This window comes from Copadichromis virginalis, linkage group LG16 (genome assembly GCF_057382275.1).
Source record: "Copadichromis virginalis isolate Kocher_CV1m ecotype Utaka linkage group LG16, C_Virginalis_male_GT1.1, whole genome shotgun sequence".
In the NCBI taxonomy this organism is placed as follows: Eukaryota; Metazoa; Chordata; class Actinopteri; order Cichliformes; family Cichlidae; genus Copadichromis; species Copadichromis virginalis.
Genome location: NC_140633.1, coordinates 16553639 through 16572151, shown reverse-complemented (window position 1 = coordinate 16572151; position 18513 = coordinate 16553639). Strand labels below are relative to the sequence as shown.

The window sequence follows — 18513 nt, the reverse complement described above, 5'->3', positions numbered from 1 at the left end:
CTGCAGAATCACTAATGTTCATTAGTGTTTTTTAATTTGTTGTTGGTGCTGCTTGTCTGAATGTGTGCTTGTATGCATTTAGTCTGACAGCATTTCGCTGGGTTGTGCCAGCTGGCGGTGAGGTGGTACTCAAGATCTGGTTCTACTCAGAGTCACCAGGAACTTTTAAACATACCTTCAACTTTGAGATAGTCGGGACCCGGAGACTCAACCAGCTCATCTGCAGAGGAGTTTCTACTTATCCTTCCATCAGCAGTGATTACATGTCAGTCTGCGTAGTGTGATGAACTAATGTAGTGAAATAACTGCAAACGGGGAGGTTGTAGTTGGCGTGTTGTGTTCTGCCTCACTTTGTAAAAATCTAGATCTATTTTTCACAGATGAATTAAGTTTGAAGCTTTTTAATAGTCTGACTTTTTGTGTGTGATTTCCACAGGACTGTGTTTCCCCACAGTAAGAAAGTCACTCAAACTAAAGAGGGGCTTCTGAAGACCTATGTAATTAAACCTGGATACTTTGAGTTTGGACCTTTGCTCTGTGGCAAGACCAGAGACAGGTGAGAGGCAGAACGATGGCTATAAATGGTTTCATGTGGTTGTGGCTTTCTTTGTATTTACAGATTCACGTGTGTGTTTTCTAGATACAAGGAAAACAGGTACCCCGAGAACTCAGAGAAGCTGGTGATTCACAATAACTCATGTCTGGAGGCTGAGGTCCAATTCAGTTTCAAGCATGATACGCAGGCCACCACATATCTGTTGGACCCCCCAGCCATGACCCTCAAACCGAACCAGAAACAGGTAGAATAGCACTAATGCTGTCTGATAATTTTACTCTACTTTCTCTACTTACATTTAAATACTTTTCCACCCTACAAGGAGTTGACGCTTTGGTCGTACCCAACAAAAGTAGGACAAATGAAGGACGGCTTGATTTGCCAGATCAAAGACAATCCTGAGCTTGTGGTCATTGAGCTTTCGTGCTGGGGCGTTCGGCCAGAGTTGGAGTTGGAAAGCAAGCATTTGCACTTTGACAGGATTTTGCTGCACAGGTACCAACATATACCGCAGTAATTCAGGGAACACGGATAACTATTGCTCAGTTTACAGATTCAAAAGTGAATTTGAAAAAAAAAAAACCATGAAGAATTTTCTCAAAAGAAAGGAGCTTCAATGATAAAATATGCCACAGTGGATAATTTGGGATTTCTCTCTCTTCACCCAACCTTTTTTATCCTGCCCAGGAGGGACAGCCGCAGCATTATGATGTATAATAAGACAGCTCTGCCAGTGTCCTGGAGATTGCAGGGTGTGGAAGAGTTGGGTGATGAGTTCACTGTGCCACAAGATCAGGGCATCATCTCACCTAACTCTTCTTTCCCTTTGAGCTTGCGCTTCAGAGCCCGAAGGCCACTCAATATTAAGAGAATCTTGCGTCTGGAGGTAGAGTACAACCAGAGCAGTACTCATGCTGTAGTTAATAAATAACATGAAATAAATGAATATATTATAGACATGTTATACACACAGAAGTACATCATGTGGGTTTTTTTCCAGGTAGCCGATGTGGAGAAAATCCTAGGTGTTGTATACACTGAAAATATTCAGGTTACTGCCGAAGCCTATGACGTGGACCTGGAAATCAGTCCAGGTACAAATGAAACAGCTTTTCGTTTAAATGTGAAAGTGAATGTGGGCCTTTTATTGATTTAAATGCAGTAAACAATCCGATTTTGACCATTTTGAACCTGCACTTCCATTCTCCACATTTTATGCAAAAGAAGGAGTCACATAAAAATGATATTTAAGTTGAAAAAATGTAACAAGGATGTTACAGTAACTGAAAATCCATCATACAGACATTGTTATATACATTTATATTTCCTTAAATAATGAAAATTAAGTAGAGCTGCCTTTTTATCATGAGGAAATATTTTTGTCACAGAGAACTGGCATCTAACGCAGCTAAGGACCATTAACAGATAGCACTGCAAAATGACTGACTGAGTGGGTGGCAGGATATAATAACCACCAATAATGTACTACATGCTCATGTTTCTATGTCAGATGGCTGTCTTAATTTTGGAACCATCAGAGTCTTTGAGGATGTCAGACTGTCACTCAGATTGAAAAACCAAGGAAAATATGAAGTATCTTACAAGTGAGTTTAAACTGATAGTTTTTGCAATATTTTATTCATATAAAGGTTTTCATGGAACGGTCATTTAATTTTATTGTTCTCTTATCACAAGGTTTAATGTTGAGCAGACAGACCCAGTGCAGCCAGACCTAAACTCCATTTTCAAAGTGTCTCCTCAGTGTGGTAGTCTGATGCCCAACAAGCCCGCAACAGTGAACATCCTCTTCAAACCTGATGTGGAAGTGTTCATTAAAGACCAACCTATCCTGCCTTGCCAGGTTCGATCCATAAAAAGTAAAAACTTTATTTAAAAGATTTAAATAATTGATAGCTGACACTGAGTGAGCTAATCTTTTGCAGGTGATTGAACCGAGCATTGGGACAGGAGGAGAAACTGTAGCTATCGTGGCGATCAGGGTTTCAGCCCGATCTGTTTTCACCAGGTGAAGGCCGATTCACGCTCTCACTAATTCTGCACTATTAATATATTATTTATTAATAGTGCAGAAACATTATTGTATTATCGTATTATAGTATAGAATTTGAAAAACTGTGTTTCTTTCATCTCATTTCCAGCCTCTTATTTTGCTCATATGAAGCAGCTTAGTAGTTGTTTTTTTGTTTTTGGTGTTTTATGTTCGTCTCTCTTCAGATACAAGATCACACCTTCATCCGACTTGAACTTTGGTCCTCTGATCTATGGCAACAAGAAAAGCCAAAGCTTCACCATCGAAAACAATGGGGTCTTTGAGGCCTCTTTCACCATCTGCCGCATGATCACAGATCCCGTGAGGACAGGGTAGGCCAACAGAACACACAAAAACAACACATCCAGCACATGTTATTTTAAAGATATTTTATTTGCTCCACCATTTTTAGTTTTAGTTTTCACAAAACAAAATTTTGTAACATTTATTGTTAATAAATTGTGTATTTTTTTTCTCTTTACATTCTGGTCTCAGGGGTCCAGGTAAGACTATATCAAGAGAGACCCTTTCAGGGAGGCCCAATGCTGCCAAAATACCACCAGAATCCTTTCAGAGTTTTCTTCAGGTGAGAGAACACTGGTGAATTTCACACCAGTGACAGTGCCTGATAGATGGTCCTGTTTGTGGTTTTACAGTCATTGGACTCTTCATTAATTTTCTTAGAGTTACATTTTCTGTTTATTTTGAGATTAGTCAAGCTAATAATTAACACATGAATAATCACAAAACAGTCCTGACATTTTTTCTTTCAGTTCCTTTGAGTTGTTATGGATTTACAAAAGTAAAACAGACAAAATAGACACTGAAAAGGTCTATAAAGTGAATTAATAAGAAACACGATAAAACCCCTTAATTTTAACAGGGAAGCAATACAAAAAACGGTGATGATGGTCATGAAATAAAATTGTGTATAATTTAGTGTCTTTGATTTTTATGCTTAATAGTTTGTAAAGCAAAATAAACTAAATTCTGCTCTTTGACATTAAATTTGATTTCTTTTTGTAAGTACTCCTTTCAGTATTCTCATCACCTCTCCTTGCTTCTTCTGATTTTCCTGAATTCTTCCAGAATCGCCTCAGCGTGGGTATGTTCTCAGTGTCTCCCTGCATTGGGAGCCTACAGCCAGGGTCTCAGCAGCTGGTGACAGTGGACTGTGCAGCTGAACAGCTGGGCAGGTGGAGCCAGGGTCTGCACATTGACATCATTGGGCGTGACCCCTCAGACCATCCTGATGGCATACCCTACACACTGCTGGCTGAAGTCTGCAAGCCAGGTGAGAGCTGCATGATTCTTTTTTGATCAGTAAAGCTGGTCAGGCTCAGCTCTACAGTCCTGAAATTACCAAAGGCATGTTAAAAAGATTTTTGATCAAAGATCAAATTCTGTTCTAAACTTACTGCTAGCCGTTCTTTGACTTAAATCATATTATATCTAGCTCTTTTTTTTTTGGTTTCTAGGCATAGTATTGGATATGGCCTCCATCTTTGAGGAACACCATCTGTGCTGCAGCAGTAGCCAGCTTTCTTCAGAGCAGTTTTGCAATGCTAAAGGGATTTTTGTGCTGGATGAAAATAAGTTTATCTTCAACAAAATCCTGGTGGGTCAAACCAGCCGAGCTCGCTTCAAACTCACCAACAGCAGCAAGGTCCCCTGCATGCTCAGCTTGGCCATCAGAAGTGCTGGGCCTAAGGTGAAGTGTTTAAAGTCACAAGGATAAATGTATATCGGACTGTTTCTGTCTATCATAATGTAGGTAGAAGTTTGAGTCTAAAATATGTATGTTTTACAGTCATCCCGACACATTGAGGTCTTTGACTTGCCTGTGACAACACTGAGCATTCCCAGCCTCTCGCACGCGTTTGCTGTTGTCACCTTCACACCTCAGGCAATGCAGCATTACAGTGTTGTGTTTGAGGCCAAGGTGGAGGGAAGTGGAAGGTAAAGAAGCAAATGACTGTGTATGCCACTGCGGTGTTGTCTTTAGTTTTTCTATCCCTTTTTTAATCCCTGTTACTACTGTATATAATAACAATAACAGCACCGGTTGTTTTCTGCTGCTGACTTCTCCCACCCTGCTCTCTTCTCTCTGCTGGATTAAGAGTGACACCCACAATTAAGACCAGCGTGCTGGAGTTTGACCTTTTGGGACAAGGCACTCTGCCCAGTGTTTGTGTGGTACGTCCAGGTCTGAGGAGCAGTAAAGGAAGCCCAGTGCTGCACTTCAGACGGGTACCAGTAGGGCGCAGACATATCCGACCCCTGGTGCTGTTAAATAATGGAAATGTTCCAGCTGAGGTGAGAAGAAGGAAATTCGTCTGTTTATCCATTTTAAATTCAGTAAAACCAAATTATACCAAAATATAAATATTATTATTTACAATGCATTCAGAAACATAACAAACAGTCTAGGTAGGATTTCATGAATAATGAATGTGTTTTCTGAAAATGTGTATAGGTCCAGATTGACATGCTGGATGAGCATGGTGTGTTCACCCTAAAAGCTGCGTCTGACAACATTAACGCCTCAGTGGACTCCACACAGCGTGCTTCAGGTAAATAAAACTTGTATTTGTGAAACAACGCCTACAGAAAAGTGCACTGTAATTTTAACTGTAATGTTTTAATGCTCGTTTTACCACGGCACTCTGAAAATACAGCTGACATTTCTTTAATCTAAGTCTGAGTTCTTAAGGCTGTAGTGTGACTTTCTCTCCTAAGTGGCCATCTTAACATTGCTGGGTACTGTCTTACATATTGTTGTAACGATTCATCGCATTAGCTGGCAGTTCTTTATAGTCCATGAGCATCAACGTGACCTTATTGCAAGAACTTCCCATTCAATTTATGTCCCAATTTATGATTTATAGATCCTAACCGACATGACTCGGTGAGTCTTTAAACCATTCACACTTCCCACTCCTCAATGGTTTCTGACATTTTTCCTTCTCCACAGAGCACAAATCGGTGCACAGAGTAAACCTAAAGCTGAAGAGTAATGAACCAGTGGAGATTGAGGTTGGCTTCTGCTCTGATAAACCCTTGAATGTCAAGGAAAAAATGTCACTGCAAGTGAAGGACAACCAGCAGAGCAACACTACAATAGAAGTAACAGGAGAGGCTTACCAGCCAATCGTCTCTCTAGATCACATCAGCAGGTCGTTGCAGGATATAGATCATGAAGATGAAAAAGAAGGTATGGCATAAGATTTTTTTACAAAACCTCCTAATCTTGTGATTTAGTTCAACAGAAGCTTGAGTCTTTTATTAAAGACCTAATTTCTCATTTATAGGTAATTATGAGGTGCTGGATTTTGGTGACTGCCATGTAAACGTTCCATACAAAGAAAGTTTTACTATGACCAACCACAACAGCAGCCAGGTGCTGAGGTTTGAGTGGCCCCCTAGTGGACCTCATGTCAGCTTTTCACCACAGGTAAAATATCAACAAAGTGGCAGAGGCTGTCAAAACTGTTAAATGGTGGAGCCAAAAAATACTTTTTCATAGCAGTGATAAAATGTGCATTGTCAAAAGTCGCTGGTTAGTTTGGCATTATTTTTGAAACAAAATAATGCCTCAGTGCAATCAGCATTTCTCTTGTGCAATAATTAAATAATTTGTGGTTTTAAATATGTACCAATGACTTTATATTCATTTATTTATTATACTTGCTCTTTTTTAAACTTTGTATTGATGTTTTTTTTGTTTTTATGTGAGCTTGTGCAACATAATTTCGTTCTGCGTTGAATATTTGAGGTAGTGCTGACAATAAAATGACAATGACAATAAAAAAAATCTTGAATCAAACCAGCATCAACAAATAGTAAATACAGCTATAGACATTATTTCTGAACACACGCAGTTCCTTTCCTAAGACACTGATTGTAGTAATTTTACATTTTCTCTTGCTTGTTTTACTGCCAGCTCAGGAAAACATTTAGCTGCTTGTTGTTACAGGTGGGACACCTTCATGCTGGTTGCTCTAAGGAAGTGATTGTCACATTTAGCTCCAGCAAGGCAGTGACTCTGTCTCAGCTGCAAATGAGATGTAAGGTTTGCCAGGTGGAGTTCCAGCAGCCTGTAGAGGAGGTAGCTGACTGGGATGACCGACACAAGATGGTACACTGGCTGAGTTCTTCAGAGAAAGCTTCAGATGCATCCAAACAGGCTGTAAAGGACAAGGTACATGTGGGCCCTAGCTTATTGTGTTAGAGAGACAAGTGGTGTCAAATGCTGTATAAGGAGACAAGTTAATAAATCACATTCTTTTATCCAGGTGATAAGAACAGATCCTGAGCCTTGCTGCTCTGTGGTCGACGGCTCTCAGGTGGAGCTTGAATTACGCATCAGTGCTGTCTGCGACTATGTGAAGTTAAGCTGCAGCACAGACATCATCCTCTTTGAGAACACCATGCTTTTCCAAACCAGGCTGCAGCAGTAAGTCAGGTTTTGTGTACAACATATTCCAAGTCATCAAACCTAATAATATATAACATGGTATTCTTGTGAAACATTATTTGGGGTTTCTTATTCATCAGATAGAAATGAAAATACTAAAGATCAAAAAGATAGCCACTAAAGGCTTATATGTGATGTATATCTAACATTACATTGCTCAACAGTGGGCACCATAAATGTAAATTCAAAAATATGTCTTTCTTTCTGAGTATTTCTGAGTGTTACTTTTTTTGTTGTCTGCACACACGCACGTAGACTGCAGGTTGTGAATGAGGGAAGTTTGAAGGTGGAATTCTCCTGGGAAGTTCTCATGGATCCAAGCAGCAATATTGTCAGCTGTGACCAAGAAGGTACGACAGAAATATTATATCATCAATATTATTGGGTCAACTTGTCATTGTTGGATTTGATCCTGAAAATAAGTGCTATTTCTTTCTGTACCTACACGTGAATACTTTAAAATAAAGTACACTTTCTTCTTCTTTCTTTCTTCTTCTTCTTTAAAACCTGGACTTGACTCTGTGTAAATGTCTACATGTGGTGTTTAACAGAGGGGACCTCGACTTCTCGACCTGGCAGCAGATCAGCAGGATCGCTGACTGAAGCCCGTCCTCTGGCGAACTTGTTGTCACTTCTAATGTTGAACCCTGAGCTTCCTCCTTTCAGCATTGAACCCAGCGTAGGGACCATGAAGCCGGGTGCCAGGCAGAACTTCACTGTTCGCTTTTTACCCCTGCAGGTGTCCACTTTTCAGGGAAAGCTGTTTTGCAGGTAAGGGAAGTGTAACATTTCCATGCAGGTAAACGTTTAACTAGGTATTTTCTTCAAGTTTTTTGAAAATGGCGTCAATGGTTTGGATGCTTTTCTTTCCTTTTTGTAAGTATGCACTTTTCTTCCAGTATTCAGAACTTGCAGGATGGGGAACAGGTCCCGTGTATCTCAGTGTGTGGCCGCAGCCTTTTGCCCCAATTCCACTTTGACCTGGAAGATTCAGACTACATCAGTGGGAACCGTCGTAACTCTGAATTCAGTGGCCCTCTGGACCCAAACACCAGAATTTTGGAGATTCATGCCATTGGTTTGTCTGTACCATCAACAAGGTAATAGCAAGTAAGGTTAGAACTTCTATCTCTGTCAGTGTAACCCGGGATGTTTCATGCTCTCGGTTGACTCTTTAGGTCTTTTAGTGTGGTGAACCCAACCAGTAAGCCCTACTCATTCAAATGGAGGTGTGAGGACAAAAGTAGGAGCCATTTCCACTGTCTCGTTCCATCTGGTGTCATTCCCCCTGGGAACAAAGCAGAAGTAAGAATAGACAGAGTGCACCCCACATAACAGTGATGGTCTTTTCGTCGTAAAGTATCTCACAGAGTGTACTACCTCATTCCCATCTTGATCTCATTTTCTCCATTAGTCAGTCTTGGGTTCTCTTCTTTTACCTTTATCTGTCTTTATTCATCTCACTCACTCCACGTGTTTTTCTTGAACTAACAGTATATAGCATTATGACCACCTGCCTGATATCTAGCCCCCCCACCCCCACCACCACCACCACCTCTCTTTTGCCATGAAAATACCAAATAACTGTGATGCACTGGGTATTCTGATACCTTTCTATCAGAACCACCATTAACGTTTTTGGCAATTTGAGCTCCAGTAACTTGTATGTTTTCATGAATGAGTCTTGGCCACCCCTGAACCTGCTTTGTCTGCTTTGTTTGTAGGTGTGTTTTGAGTATGTTGCCGAGCAGCTGGATGCAGTGGAGTCCTTCTGGACCTTCATTGTTGACACTCTCTCGCTATCTGTTCCCTTCCTATGTGTGGGCACTGCTAGAGAACCAATCACCTATCTCGACAGACCTCACTTTGACTTTGGGGAACTGCTTCTTGGTAATTCAGTTTTAATATATACAAAAGCAAACGTTCAAATAATCCCTTATACTCATACTTTGTGCGTATTTGCTTCTTTTGATGGTAAAATTAGATGATTTTTTGTCTTTAACTGGCTTGGCTAATGAAATGCAACAAAGAATACATGTCATTCAATTGAGCTTAGATTTACAGCAAGTGTGATGATGTCCTGCTCTGCCAACTCAGTCCCTGCCTGCATCAGCTGATGGCTCTACCAATGCCCTTCCACAAATCCAGTTGGCAGCTCTCACACAGGGCATGCTACCTAAGTTTCTTTAGCCTGCCTACGGTTGATGTGCATCTGCAAGCTGCTTTGCAACCCACTTCCAACACAGCTCCTCTTTCAGTTTATGCCTTAAGATTAGTAAATATACTGTCTCTAATGATATCTTGGTGTTAATGGCAGATGTGTTGCCACAATAGGTGTTTCTAAGAATAAATTAATCTATCACATTCTGATACAGATTACTTTGAATTTTTCCATGTACTCTTAAAGGACAAAAAGTGGAACAGGCAGTTAATTTTGTGAGTGAAGAGGAAGAGCCCTTCCATTTCTCTGTGGTTCCTTCATCTCTTTTCTGTGAAGACCAGCAATCGAGGCTCATATTGGAGCCCATGACTGGCACAGTGGCACCCCAAAACAGGTTAATGACATTATAATCTTAATTAGATAGCGATGAAATATGCTCCCCAATGGCATGTTATAGAAAGTCCAAGAGAAAACTGCATCAGATAATTGTAAACTGTTTTGTGCAGGTTGCCATTATTGGTGTCGTTCACACCTTCCTGTGAAGGTTATGTGAGTTTCAAAGTGGTTCTGAGGGTGAAGAAGAAGTCAGAGCCACTCACACTGATCATTAAGGCTGATTGTTTCACCCTGAGCACTTCTGTACAAGTTGAGAAGCCAGAGGGGGGCCTCAAAATGATTGCCCCCAACCACCAAGAAACTCTGGACTTTGGGGAGGTGAGATGATACAGACAAAAATATTCATATGTATATATGTACAGTCACCTTCCTTTACATGACAACTTAGAGCTTCCTGTGTGTTTTTCTGTACAGGTGGGGATTTCAGAGCAATCCACTTTTACTTTTCTGGTGTCCAATCTGTCAAGATTCATCCTGGAAGTGAACTTTGAACTAACGGGTCCCAAAGCACTGCAACAGCACTTAGTCACAAAAACACAAAATGCTGCCATCGATGCTGGGAAGCAGCTGCAGTCTTCACTGTGTTTTTCCCCCCAGTGCATTTGCAACCTCAAAGACGTCAAACTAAATATCAAGGTAATAGGCTGGTGTGGATTTTTACAGAAGTAACATGCTTTAAAGGATCATCGAGGCTTTTAAGACTAAAGGAAAACATCATGCTTGTAGTTCTCTTTTAAGAAAAGCTCATGTACATGTAGGCAGTTTGGCTGAAGTTATCATTTTCATTAGCAGTTATTGTTATACCATAAAAATAGATCATCTTTTAGAACTAAGTCTGTCTATCTGAGTATTGTGTGATGTTTTTTTTTGTTTCCTTGCTGACAGTTTAACCAAAAGGCATTTCCAGTGGAAATGGGCTGACATATCCTGAGCATAACCATGTATAATGTGGCTTTGTAGCTTATCAAGGTCGTGCTAAAACATTTTTTGACAGATTTTCGAGCGCCGTGTACTACATAAAATTGGTTTGAGGTCTGTGAGCACAACCAGAATACATAAGGCGCACAGGATTATAAGGAGCACTGTCCATTTTTCAGACAATCAAAGGATTTTAAGAGCGACTTATTTTCCGAAAAACACGGTAATAACGACGGCCCGCTTGCATGCCCTACCAAAAAATGTGCTTTGGTGTGTATCTGACGGATGAAAGCCAAACCAGTTCCACACCACTGAAGTTGCACCATTTTTACAAACCAATTCTGGTTCATCTGTTTCATTCGACGATCCTCTTTCGCCTTCTCATTCTCCGTCGCCGCCATGCTTTTTCTGCCATGTGCGTATGAAAACAAAGGCACTGCGCATGTGCGTTTTACCCATATTCTATCGCGACATTTTATTTTCTTATCATTGCCTAACACTATACCGGTATTACCGTGAACGGTATGATATGGCCCAGCCTTAGGTGTGAAAGATAATAATTATTGAGTTTTGCTTTCTGGGCATTTCCCTTTCTGATGTAAATTTCTTCTTGATTCATCTCATCAGGTGAAACGTGGGCCAACATTTGCCTTTGATATAAAAGGCAAGGCTGTATCACCCAGTCTCGAATTCTCCTCTACCAAGCTTAACTTTGGGAAGTGCTTCTTGTACTGTCCTGGTATGGAACCGGCAACTCAGACCCTAGTGTTAAGGAACAATGGCAAGAGGGACATCAGGTGTGTTTAAGTCTCCGAACCATAAGCATGATTTTTTTATGAACTATTGGATTAGAGTTCGCATATTTATTAATATAATATAATATGTAATATTAATATTATATTAACACATAATGTTTTGCTGCAAATATCATCAAAGCAGAACAGATTTATTTTAAAATGTAAGGTAACTGACATTTGATATTTCTTATCTCTAAACTAGTTTTCTGGATTTATGGTAACTTAATGTTAAACAGTTGTTGTCGTAGTTTGAATTCCAGTTTTTCTAGGATTCAAGGTTCTTCAAACATTCAAAAGCTGTTACTGGTTTTACTCTTATCTGGCTCGTTGGCTGGTCCTGTCCTGGCCAACTCGGCATGATGCGTGGGAAGAAGAGGGAGACACTGCTGTAACTTTGCCTGAAGCAGATCTTTAATTCTTTTCATATAGGGCAGCAACATGACAATATCAGTTACACTCAAACATGCACATTCTAAACACTTTACAGTTGATTACAGTAACTTAATGACTGTGTCAGCCCTTCATGGTGGTTGCAGCTCAATGTCACATAATCTTGTCCCAGGCTTCCTACAACAGGAAGTAACATCACACAGAAGGTCCAGAAACAAGAGGATCATTTAGAGCCTGATTGATAAATTGCTTTTAATTCAATTTCAAATTTTTACTCAGCATTTTTTCAGTGTCGCAGTTTAAAAATACGCTTTTTTTAACTGCTGCAGCAAACCATGGATTACTCATTTACATTCTGCTCGAATCAGCCAGTTGTTGTATTTGTTCAGTTTATATGTTGCCACTGGGAAACTGCAGATTTTGATGTTGCATAGTTTATTTCTGTTTGACAAACTTTGCAAAATCAACACTCAGAACATCGTAAAAGGATGTTTCTCCTGCCTCTTCTTTACTTTTTAATTTGTGTTTATCATTCGTCCCAAATACAAATACTAGCATATCGCTAATATCGCTGATAGTGACGCCACCAATATATCAGTCAGGCTCTAGTATCATTCAGATTTTTGTTTTTTTGTGTCAGGTAACTCTGAGAACAGCACGTTGCTGTGTAGATAAACAAAAATTTGACTCACAGAATCTGATCCTTCAAATCTTGTGCTTTCAGCAGGATGCCTCAGTTCTGTTTCTCTCCACCACTCAGTTGTTACTATAATCAGAATAAATGAGACTTTGAGAGTCTAAAATTAGATTCCTGTCTTCTGCTCCTCAGCATCCAGTGCCAGTTCAAGAACACTGCTTTCTTGGAGATGGACTTCCATGCAGATATTTTGTCACCTGCTGGTGTAAAAGAGATACCATTCACCTTTTATCCTCGTAAGCCATGTCAGTACCACGAGAAGCTCACCTTCATCTTAAACAGCTGTGTCACAAAACAGGTGGAGATACTGGGGCAGGGCATCGAGATGAAGGTGAGAACCACTGTGCATGTGGTGGACTCAACAACTATATTTAGGTTTTTCGTCAAAATACAATTTTGTCGTAAAAAAAAAAGATAATAATTAAAATGATATTTAAAATAATAAAATTAGCACAAAGAGCAACAATAATAATAAAAGAGTATAAAATGATAATTAGAATTACATTTAATACAATAAAATCAGCACATTAGATTAAAACAATAAAATCAGGGTCAGACTGTGTCATAAGCCAAGGAGTAAAAAATGGGTTTTAAAAGTGGACAGTGAAGAGGCCTCTCCAATGTGCTGGGGCAGATTGTTCCACAGATTAGGAGCCGCAATAGAGAAGGCCCTGTCCCTTCTGAGCTTTCTCTTGTACCTGGGTACCTCGTCGCGAGCTCCCCCAAGCAACGGCTTTCTTCTGTGTTTAATTTTACTTTTCCTTTATTTTTTCACGAGCAGCACTTGTCTCTAGGGCTGGGTATCGTCACTGATTTCTAGAATCGATTCAATTCCGATTCACAAGGTCCCGAATCGATTCGATCCACGATTCGATTTAATTCGATTCGATTCGATTCAATTTAAATCTGGGAAATTTTGACAGTCAGAAATATAATTCAGATCAGTACATTTACATATTTTTGTATCTATAAAAAGGAAGCTGACACTCGCAAGACTTTATCCAAGCTGTGAGCATCACAGCAGATGCCTTTGTGTCAAAGTAGCTGAAGATAAAACACAGAAAAACATGTAGGTGATTTTCCTGGCCTGGGATTTTATAAAAAATATTCTGCAGTACATCAAAAACGAAAGAAAACCATTAATTAATCAACATTACCTCTGACGTTACAGCGGTTTTATTAGAGACATGGCTAAGCATTTTGCATTTTGAATAATTTTAAAAAGTTTAAATTTGTTCAGTATTGAACAGCAGAAATGAGGTTTTCTTTTCGGAAGAATGTAAAAGGGAAAAAAACAGCGGCCGACAGCGCTGTAAGCAACAGTAGACTTGTGCGTAACAAGCAAGCGAATAATGAAGAAAGCGAAACTGTTCGAGAGAGAGGGGGAGGGAGAGAGGGAGAGAGAGAGAGCTGCGCATCGCAATGGAAGCAAAACAGTAAAAGAGGGAATTCATGACGATGTTTATGTGAAGCGTTTGGATCTTCTTTTGCTGCTGGTTCGGTCAATATTGTTTGGAGAGACATCAAACTAACAGCCTTAGAATCAGCGCATAAAGGGCGTGAACACAAAGCGCGGACCCAGATCAGCGAGCTGTCAGCTTTCACTTTCAGCCCCGACTGTGAGAAAGGCGACATCTAACTGATTCTGATCCGCGGGTCACGCCCTGTGTTTAAGTCTATGTGAAGAATCCCTGTACCTGCTCTCATTTACTGTTTGGTGGTTCTTGAAATTTTGTGAGATGTCACCAGAGATTCTGGCATTTCGGACACAATAAATTTATATTAAAAAATCGATTCAGGATTTTAATGAATCGATTTTACGTTATCCAAGCCAGAATCGATTTTAATCGATGAATCGATTATAAAAACCCACCCCTACTTGTCTCCTTGTGTACGACCGACAAACCTTACTGGACATAAAAGACGGTCTTTCTTATAACTTTCCGGAGTTCAAGTTTTGCAACACGGACGCTCCGTTTGCAGACCCCCCATTCATCTCACCTGAGACGCCTTTGTTCTCTGGCCCTGGAGGCCGCAAACGCCGACGCAGAGGGAGAAGATCTGGCGTTCTGGTTCGACTGAGACGGCGCACTTACAGACCACCATTACCCAGTTTATTACTGGCTAATATGCAGTCTCTGGAGAACAAGCTGTGCGAGATTCGGGCACGGATCTCATTCCAGCGAGAGATGCGGGACTGCTGCGTGATCTGCCTCACAGAAACCTGGCTATCGGACAAAGTACCGGACTCCGCAATACAACTGCAGGGGTTCTCTGTGCACCGCGCGGACAGGTCACAGGATCTTACTGGGAAAAGCAGAGGCGGTGGTGTGTGTTTCATGATCAACAACAGCTGGTGTGATTATGCGAACGTGCACCCGGTCAAATCCTTCTGCTCACCGGACCTGGAGTACCTGATGATTAAGTGCCGGCCATTCTGGCTACCGAGGGAATTTACAGCAGTGATTATTACGGCTGTTTACATTCCCCCACAAGCCGACACTGACCGTGCACTCAGGGAACTGTACAGCGCGATCAGCAGCGAGGAAACCGCACACCCAGAGGCAGCGTTTATCACAGCCGGAGACTTTAATAAGGGAAACCTGAAGAAAGTCTCACCAAAACTCCATCAACACATCCTTTTTAACACACGCGGAAACCGGCTACTCGACCACTGTTACACCTCTTTCCGGGATGCGTACAAAGCCCTCCCCCGCGCCCCATTCGGCCAATCAGATCACTGCTCCATCCTGCTCCTGCCCGCCTACAGGCAGAAGCTGAAACAGGAAGCTCCAACCCGGAGGGCGGTGCACTGTTGGACGGACCAATCGGAGTCTGCGCTGCGGGACTGTTTTGATCACGCGGACTGGGAAATGTTTCACGTGGCCGCCAGAGACATTGATGAATACACAGACTCAGTCTGTGGATTTATCAGGAAATGCGTGGAAGATGTAGTCCCATCCAGAACAGTCAAATCCTTCCCAAATCAAAAACCCTGGATTAACGGAGATGTTCGCGCGGCACTGGCGGCACGGAACACCGCCTTTGCCTCCGCGAACACATCGGACTACAAACACGCACATTACCAACTCCGAAAGACGATCAAAGCAGCCAAACGTGAGTACAGGGACAGGGTGGAGCAACAGTTTGACAACCCTCGGAGTATGTGGCAGGGACTAAACACGATCACAGACTTTAGAGGGAAAACCAGCACACCGCAGACCACGGCCTCTCTGTGTGAGGATCTAAACGTATTCTACGCTAGATTCGACGCAGCGAACACCATGAGACCGGACAGTGTGCGCACCGCGGATGACGTCAGTGCGCACACTGTGTCTGAGGAGGATGTGCGGAAGTGCTTCAGGAAGGTGAACGCACGCAAAGCTACTGGTCCGGACGGGATTCCCGGCCGCGTCCTCAGGTCATGCGCAGCTCAGCTGGCTGGAGTGTTCACGCACATCTTCAACCTTTCCCTCTCTCTGTCTGTAGTCCCAGCCTGCTTCAAAATGGCCACCATCGTCCCTGTACCCAAATCCTCCACCATCTCCTCATTGAACGACTGGCGACCTGTAGCCCTTACCCCCATCGTAAGCAAATGCTTCGAGAAGCTGGTCAGGGACTTCATCTGCTCTGCACTACCCGACTCACTGGACCCTCTACAGTTCGCACACCGCCACAACAGGTCCACTGATGATGCCATAGCCCTGACACTACACACTGCCCTGTCACACCTGGAGAAGAGAGACACGTATGTGAGGATGCTGTTTGTAGATTACAGCTCAGCATTCAATACCATCGTTCCCTCGAAGCTGGACAGGAAACTGCAGGATCTAGGACTGAGCAGCTCCCTCTGCAGCTGGATCCTTAGCTTCCTGTCTGACAGACGCCAGGTGGTCAGACTGGGCAGCATCACCTCATCCCCCATCACACTGAACACTGGTGCTCCACAGGGGTGTGTACTGAGCCCCCTCCTGTACTCACTCTACACCTACGACTGCACAGCCACTAACAGCTCCAACATCATTGTGAAGTTTGCGGACGACACTACAGTGGTGGGTCTTATCACCAACGGTGATGAGACGGCTTACAGGGAGGAGGTCAGCGCCCTGACCCACTGGTGTCAAGACAACCATCTCACCCTCAACGTCGCAAAGACAAAGGAGTTGATAGTGGACTTCCGGAGGTGCAGAGAAGTACACACCCCCATCACCATCAACGGCGCTGCTGTGGAGAGAGTGAGCAGCTTCCGGTTCCTTGGTGTACATCTGGCTGAGGATCTTACGTGGTCAGTACACACAAACAAAACAGTGAAGAAGGCGCAGCAGCGCCTCTTCTTTCTCAGGAGACTGAAAAGATTCGGCATGAGCCCCCGCATCCTCAGGACCTTCTATCGCTGTGCCATTGAGAGCATCCTCACTGGATGCATCACCACCTGGTATGGCAACAGCACCGCCTACAACTGCAAAGCTCTCCAGCGAGTAGTGCGGTGCTCTGAACGGATAATTGGAGGTGAGCTTCCCTCCCTCCAAGACATCTACAGGAAGCGCTGCCTGAGGAAAGCGGGGAGGATCATCAAGGACTCCAGTCACCCCAGCCATAAACTGTTCAGACTGCTTCCATCAGGAAGGAGGTTCTGCAGCATCCGGTCCCGTACCAGCAGACTGAGAGACAGCTTCTTCCATCAGGCCATCAGACTGCTGAACACGTCATAGACACCTCAGCTTCACTGCTGGAACTTTAACATTATGCACTCCATACTGTATATAAATGCCACTTGTTTTGCACATATTCAACTCTGTATATTTTATATATTTTATTATTATTATTATTATTTTTTTATTTTTACTATTTAATTTGTAAAAATGTGTATACACACACACACACACACACACACACACACACACACACACACACACACGTAGGAAAATATTTAGTATACACATCCAGAAATGCATATACTATTATATATTGTACATATATTTATTAGTTTCAGGTTGGCCATTCTTGTATTTTGCTCGTTTGTGTTGTTGTGTTTGCACATCTCTGTTGCTTGTGAAGCTCGCACACAAGAATTTCACTCGCATGTGCTGTGCCAGTGTGCCTGCACATGTGATGTGACAATAAAAGTGATTTGATTTGATTTGATTTGACCTCCAGGAGCAGCTTGTCAGCCTACACCTAGAACATAGATTGAATACCCACCTCACAGTGGTTATGGATGGATTAAAAGGCATCTTTTAGATCTAATATGGGCTTATATCAATATAGCATTTAACTGTATTATGTGTTTGAAAAAAGCAACTTGAACACATGTAAGATTTATAAAATCAAGCTACATATTTAATAATTTTATTGATATTAGATTTTCAAAAACCTGGATCCAATGTGAAGATGCTCTGATGTCCACTGGCTTCATAATTTGACCATAAAATGTATCAAAATCAGTATGTTTTTAATATCATATCCTGACTTTTTGTAGCTGGAAGTTGAGCATCCAAGGCAGAAGAAGGTGAAATTGGGACCTCTGAAACTGGGTCAGAAGATGAAAAAACAGGTGGTTCTAGTAAACCGCAGCAGTATCGACCTTTCTTGCACCCTAATGCTCAGCACAGATACACCAATTGATCAGAAGGTATGCAGACAGACAACGCAGGCAAGATATGCATAAACAGCAGTCCACTCGAGCAGCACTTCATGTCACCCTCTCTCCCAGGATCTGTGTTTCAGTCCAGAAGGTGAGCTGAAGCTGAAGTCTAGTGGCGGATCATGTAATGTTCAGATCCATTTCTCACCTCATCAGCGCATTCGTCCCTTCATTGCTGAGCTGCAGGCAAAGTGTTTAGGCTTGATCCAACCCCTGCTGACCATCCAAGGCTCTTGCCAGGTACATAAATTTCACTGTGAAACAGATAATCTGTTTCTTTATGTGTCTTGATCAGCATCAGCTTCTAGGAGTAAATTGTCACATAAAATATTTTTTAATAAACCTTTCCTTCAGACTTCCTTTAAAAAAGTTCTGAATATAGACTGTATTACTAATATGAATTAAACTGAATGCCATGATCTTATAA

General features: G+C 41.9%; 1 protein-coding gene across 1 annotated transcript in view; it reads left to right on the top strand.

Annotated features, from left to right (window-relative positions):
- Positions 1-18513, top strand: part of LOC146690494 (axonemal central pair apparatus protein HYDIN-like) — a 55253-nt gene that overhangs the window by 31458 nt on the left and 5282 nt on the right. Inside the window, exons 53-84 of the mRNA XM_085435605.1 lie at positions 83-265; positions 437-556; positions 641-800; positions 879-1051; positions 1244-1442; positions 1557-1650; positions 2067-2160; positions 2252-2417; positions 2500-2582; positions 2792-2938; positions 3102-3192; positions 3696-3900; positions 4085-4317; positions 4417-4565; positions 4727-4922; positions 5083-5179; positions 5581-5820; positions 5918-6060; positions 6583-6807; positions 6902-7062; positions 7339-7433; positions 7635-7854; positions 7983-8183; positions 8262-8388; positions 8808-8973; positions 9491-9638; positions 9751-9958; positions 10055-10276; positions 11186-11355; positions 12575-12773; positions 17922-18074; positions 18156-18326. Coding sequence (XP_085291731.1) covers positions 83-265; positions 437-556; positions 641-800; positions 879-1051; positions 1244-1442; positions 1557-1650; positions 2067-2160; positions 2252-2417; positions 2500-2582; positions 2792-2938; positions 3102-3192; positions 3696-3900; positions 4085-4317; positions 4417-4565; positions 4727-4922; positions 5083-5179; positions 5581-5820; positions 5918-6060; positions 6583-6807; positions 6902-7062; positions 7339-7433; positions 7635-7854; positions 7983-8183; positions 8262-8388; positions 8808-8973; positions 9491-9638; positions 9751-9958; positions 10055-10276; positions 11186-11355; positions 12575-12773; positions 17922-18074; positions 18156-18326 — 5239 coding nt within the window. The remainder of the gene's footprint in view (positions 1-82; positions 266-436; positions 557-640; positions 801-878; positions 1052-1243; positions 1443-1556; positions 1651-2066; positions 2161-2251; positions 2418-2499; positions 2583-2791; positions 2939-3101; positions 3193-3695; positions 3901-4084; positions 4318-4416; positions 4566-4726; positions 4923-5082; positions 5180-5580; positions 5821-5917; positions 6061-6582; positions 6808-6901; positions 7063-7338; positions 7434-7634; positions 7855-7982; positions 8184-8261; positions 8389-8807; positions 8974-9490; positions 9639-9750; positions 9959-10054; positions 10277-11185; positions 11356-12574; positions 12774-17921; positions 18075-18155; positions 18327-18513) is intronic.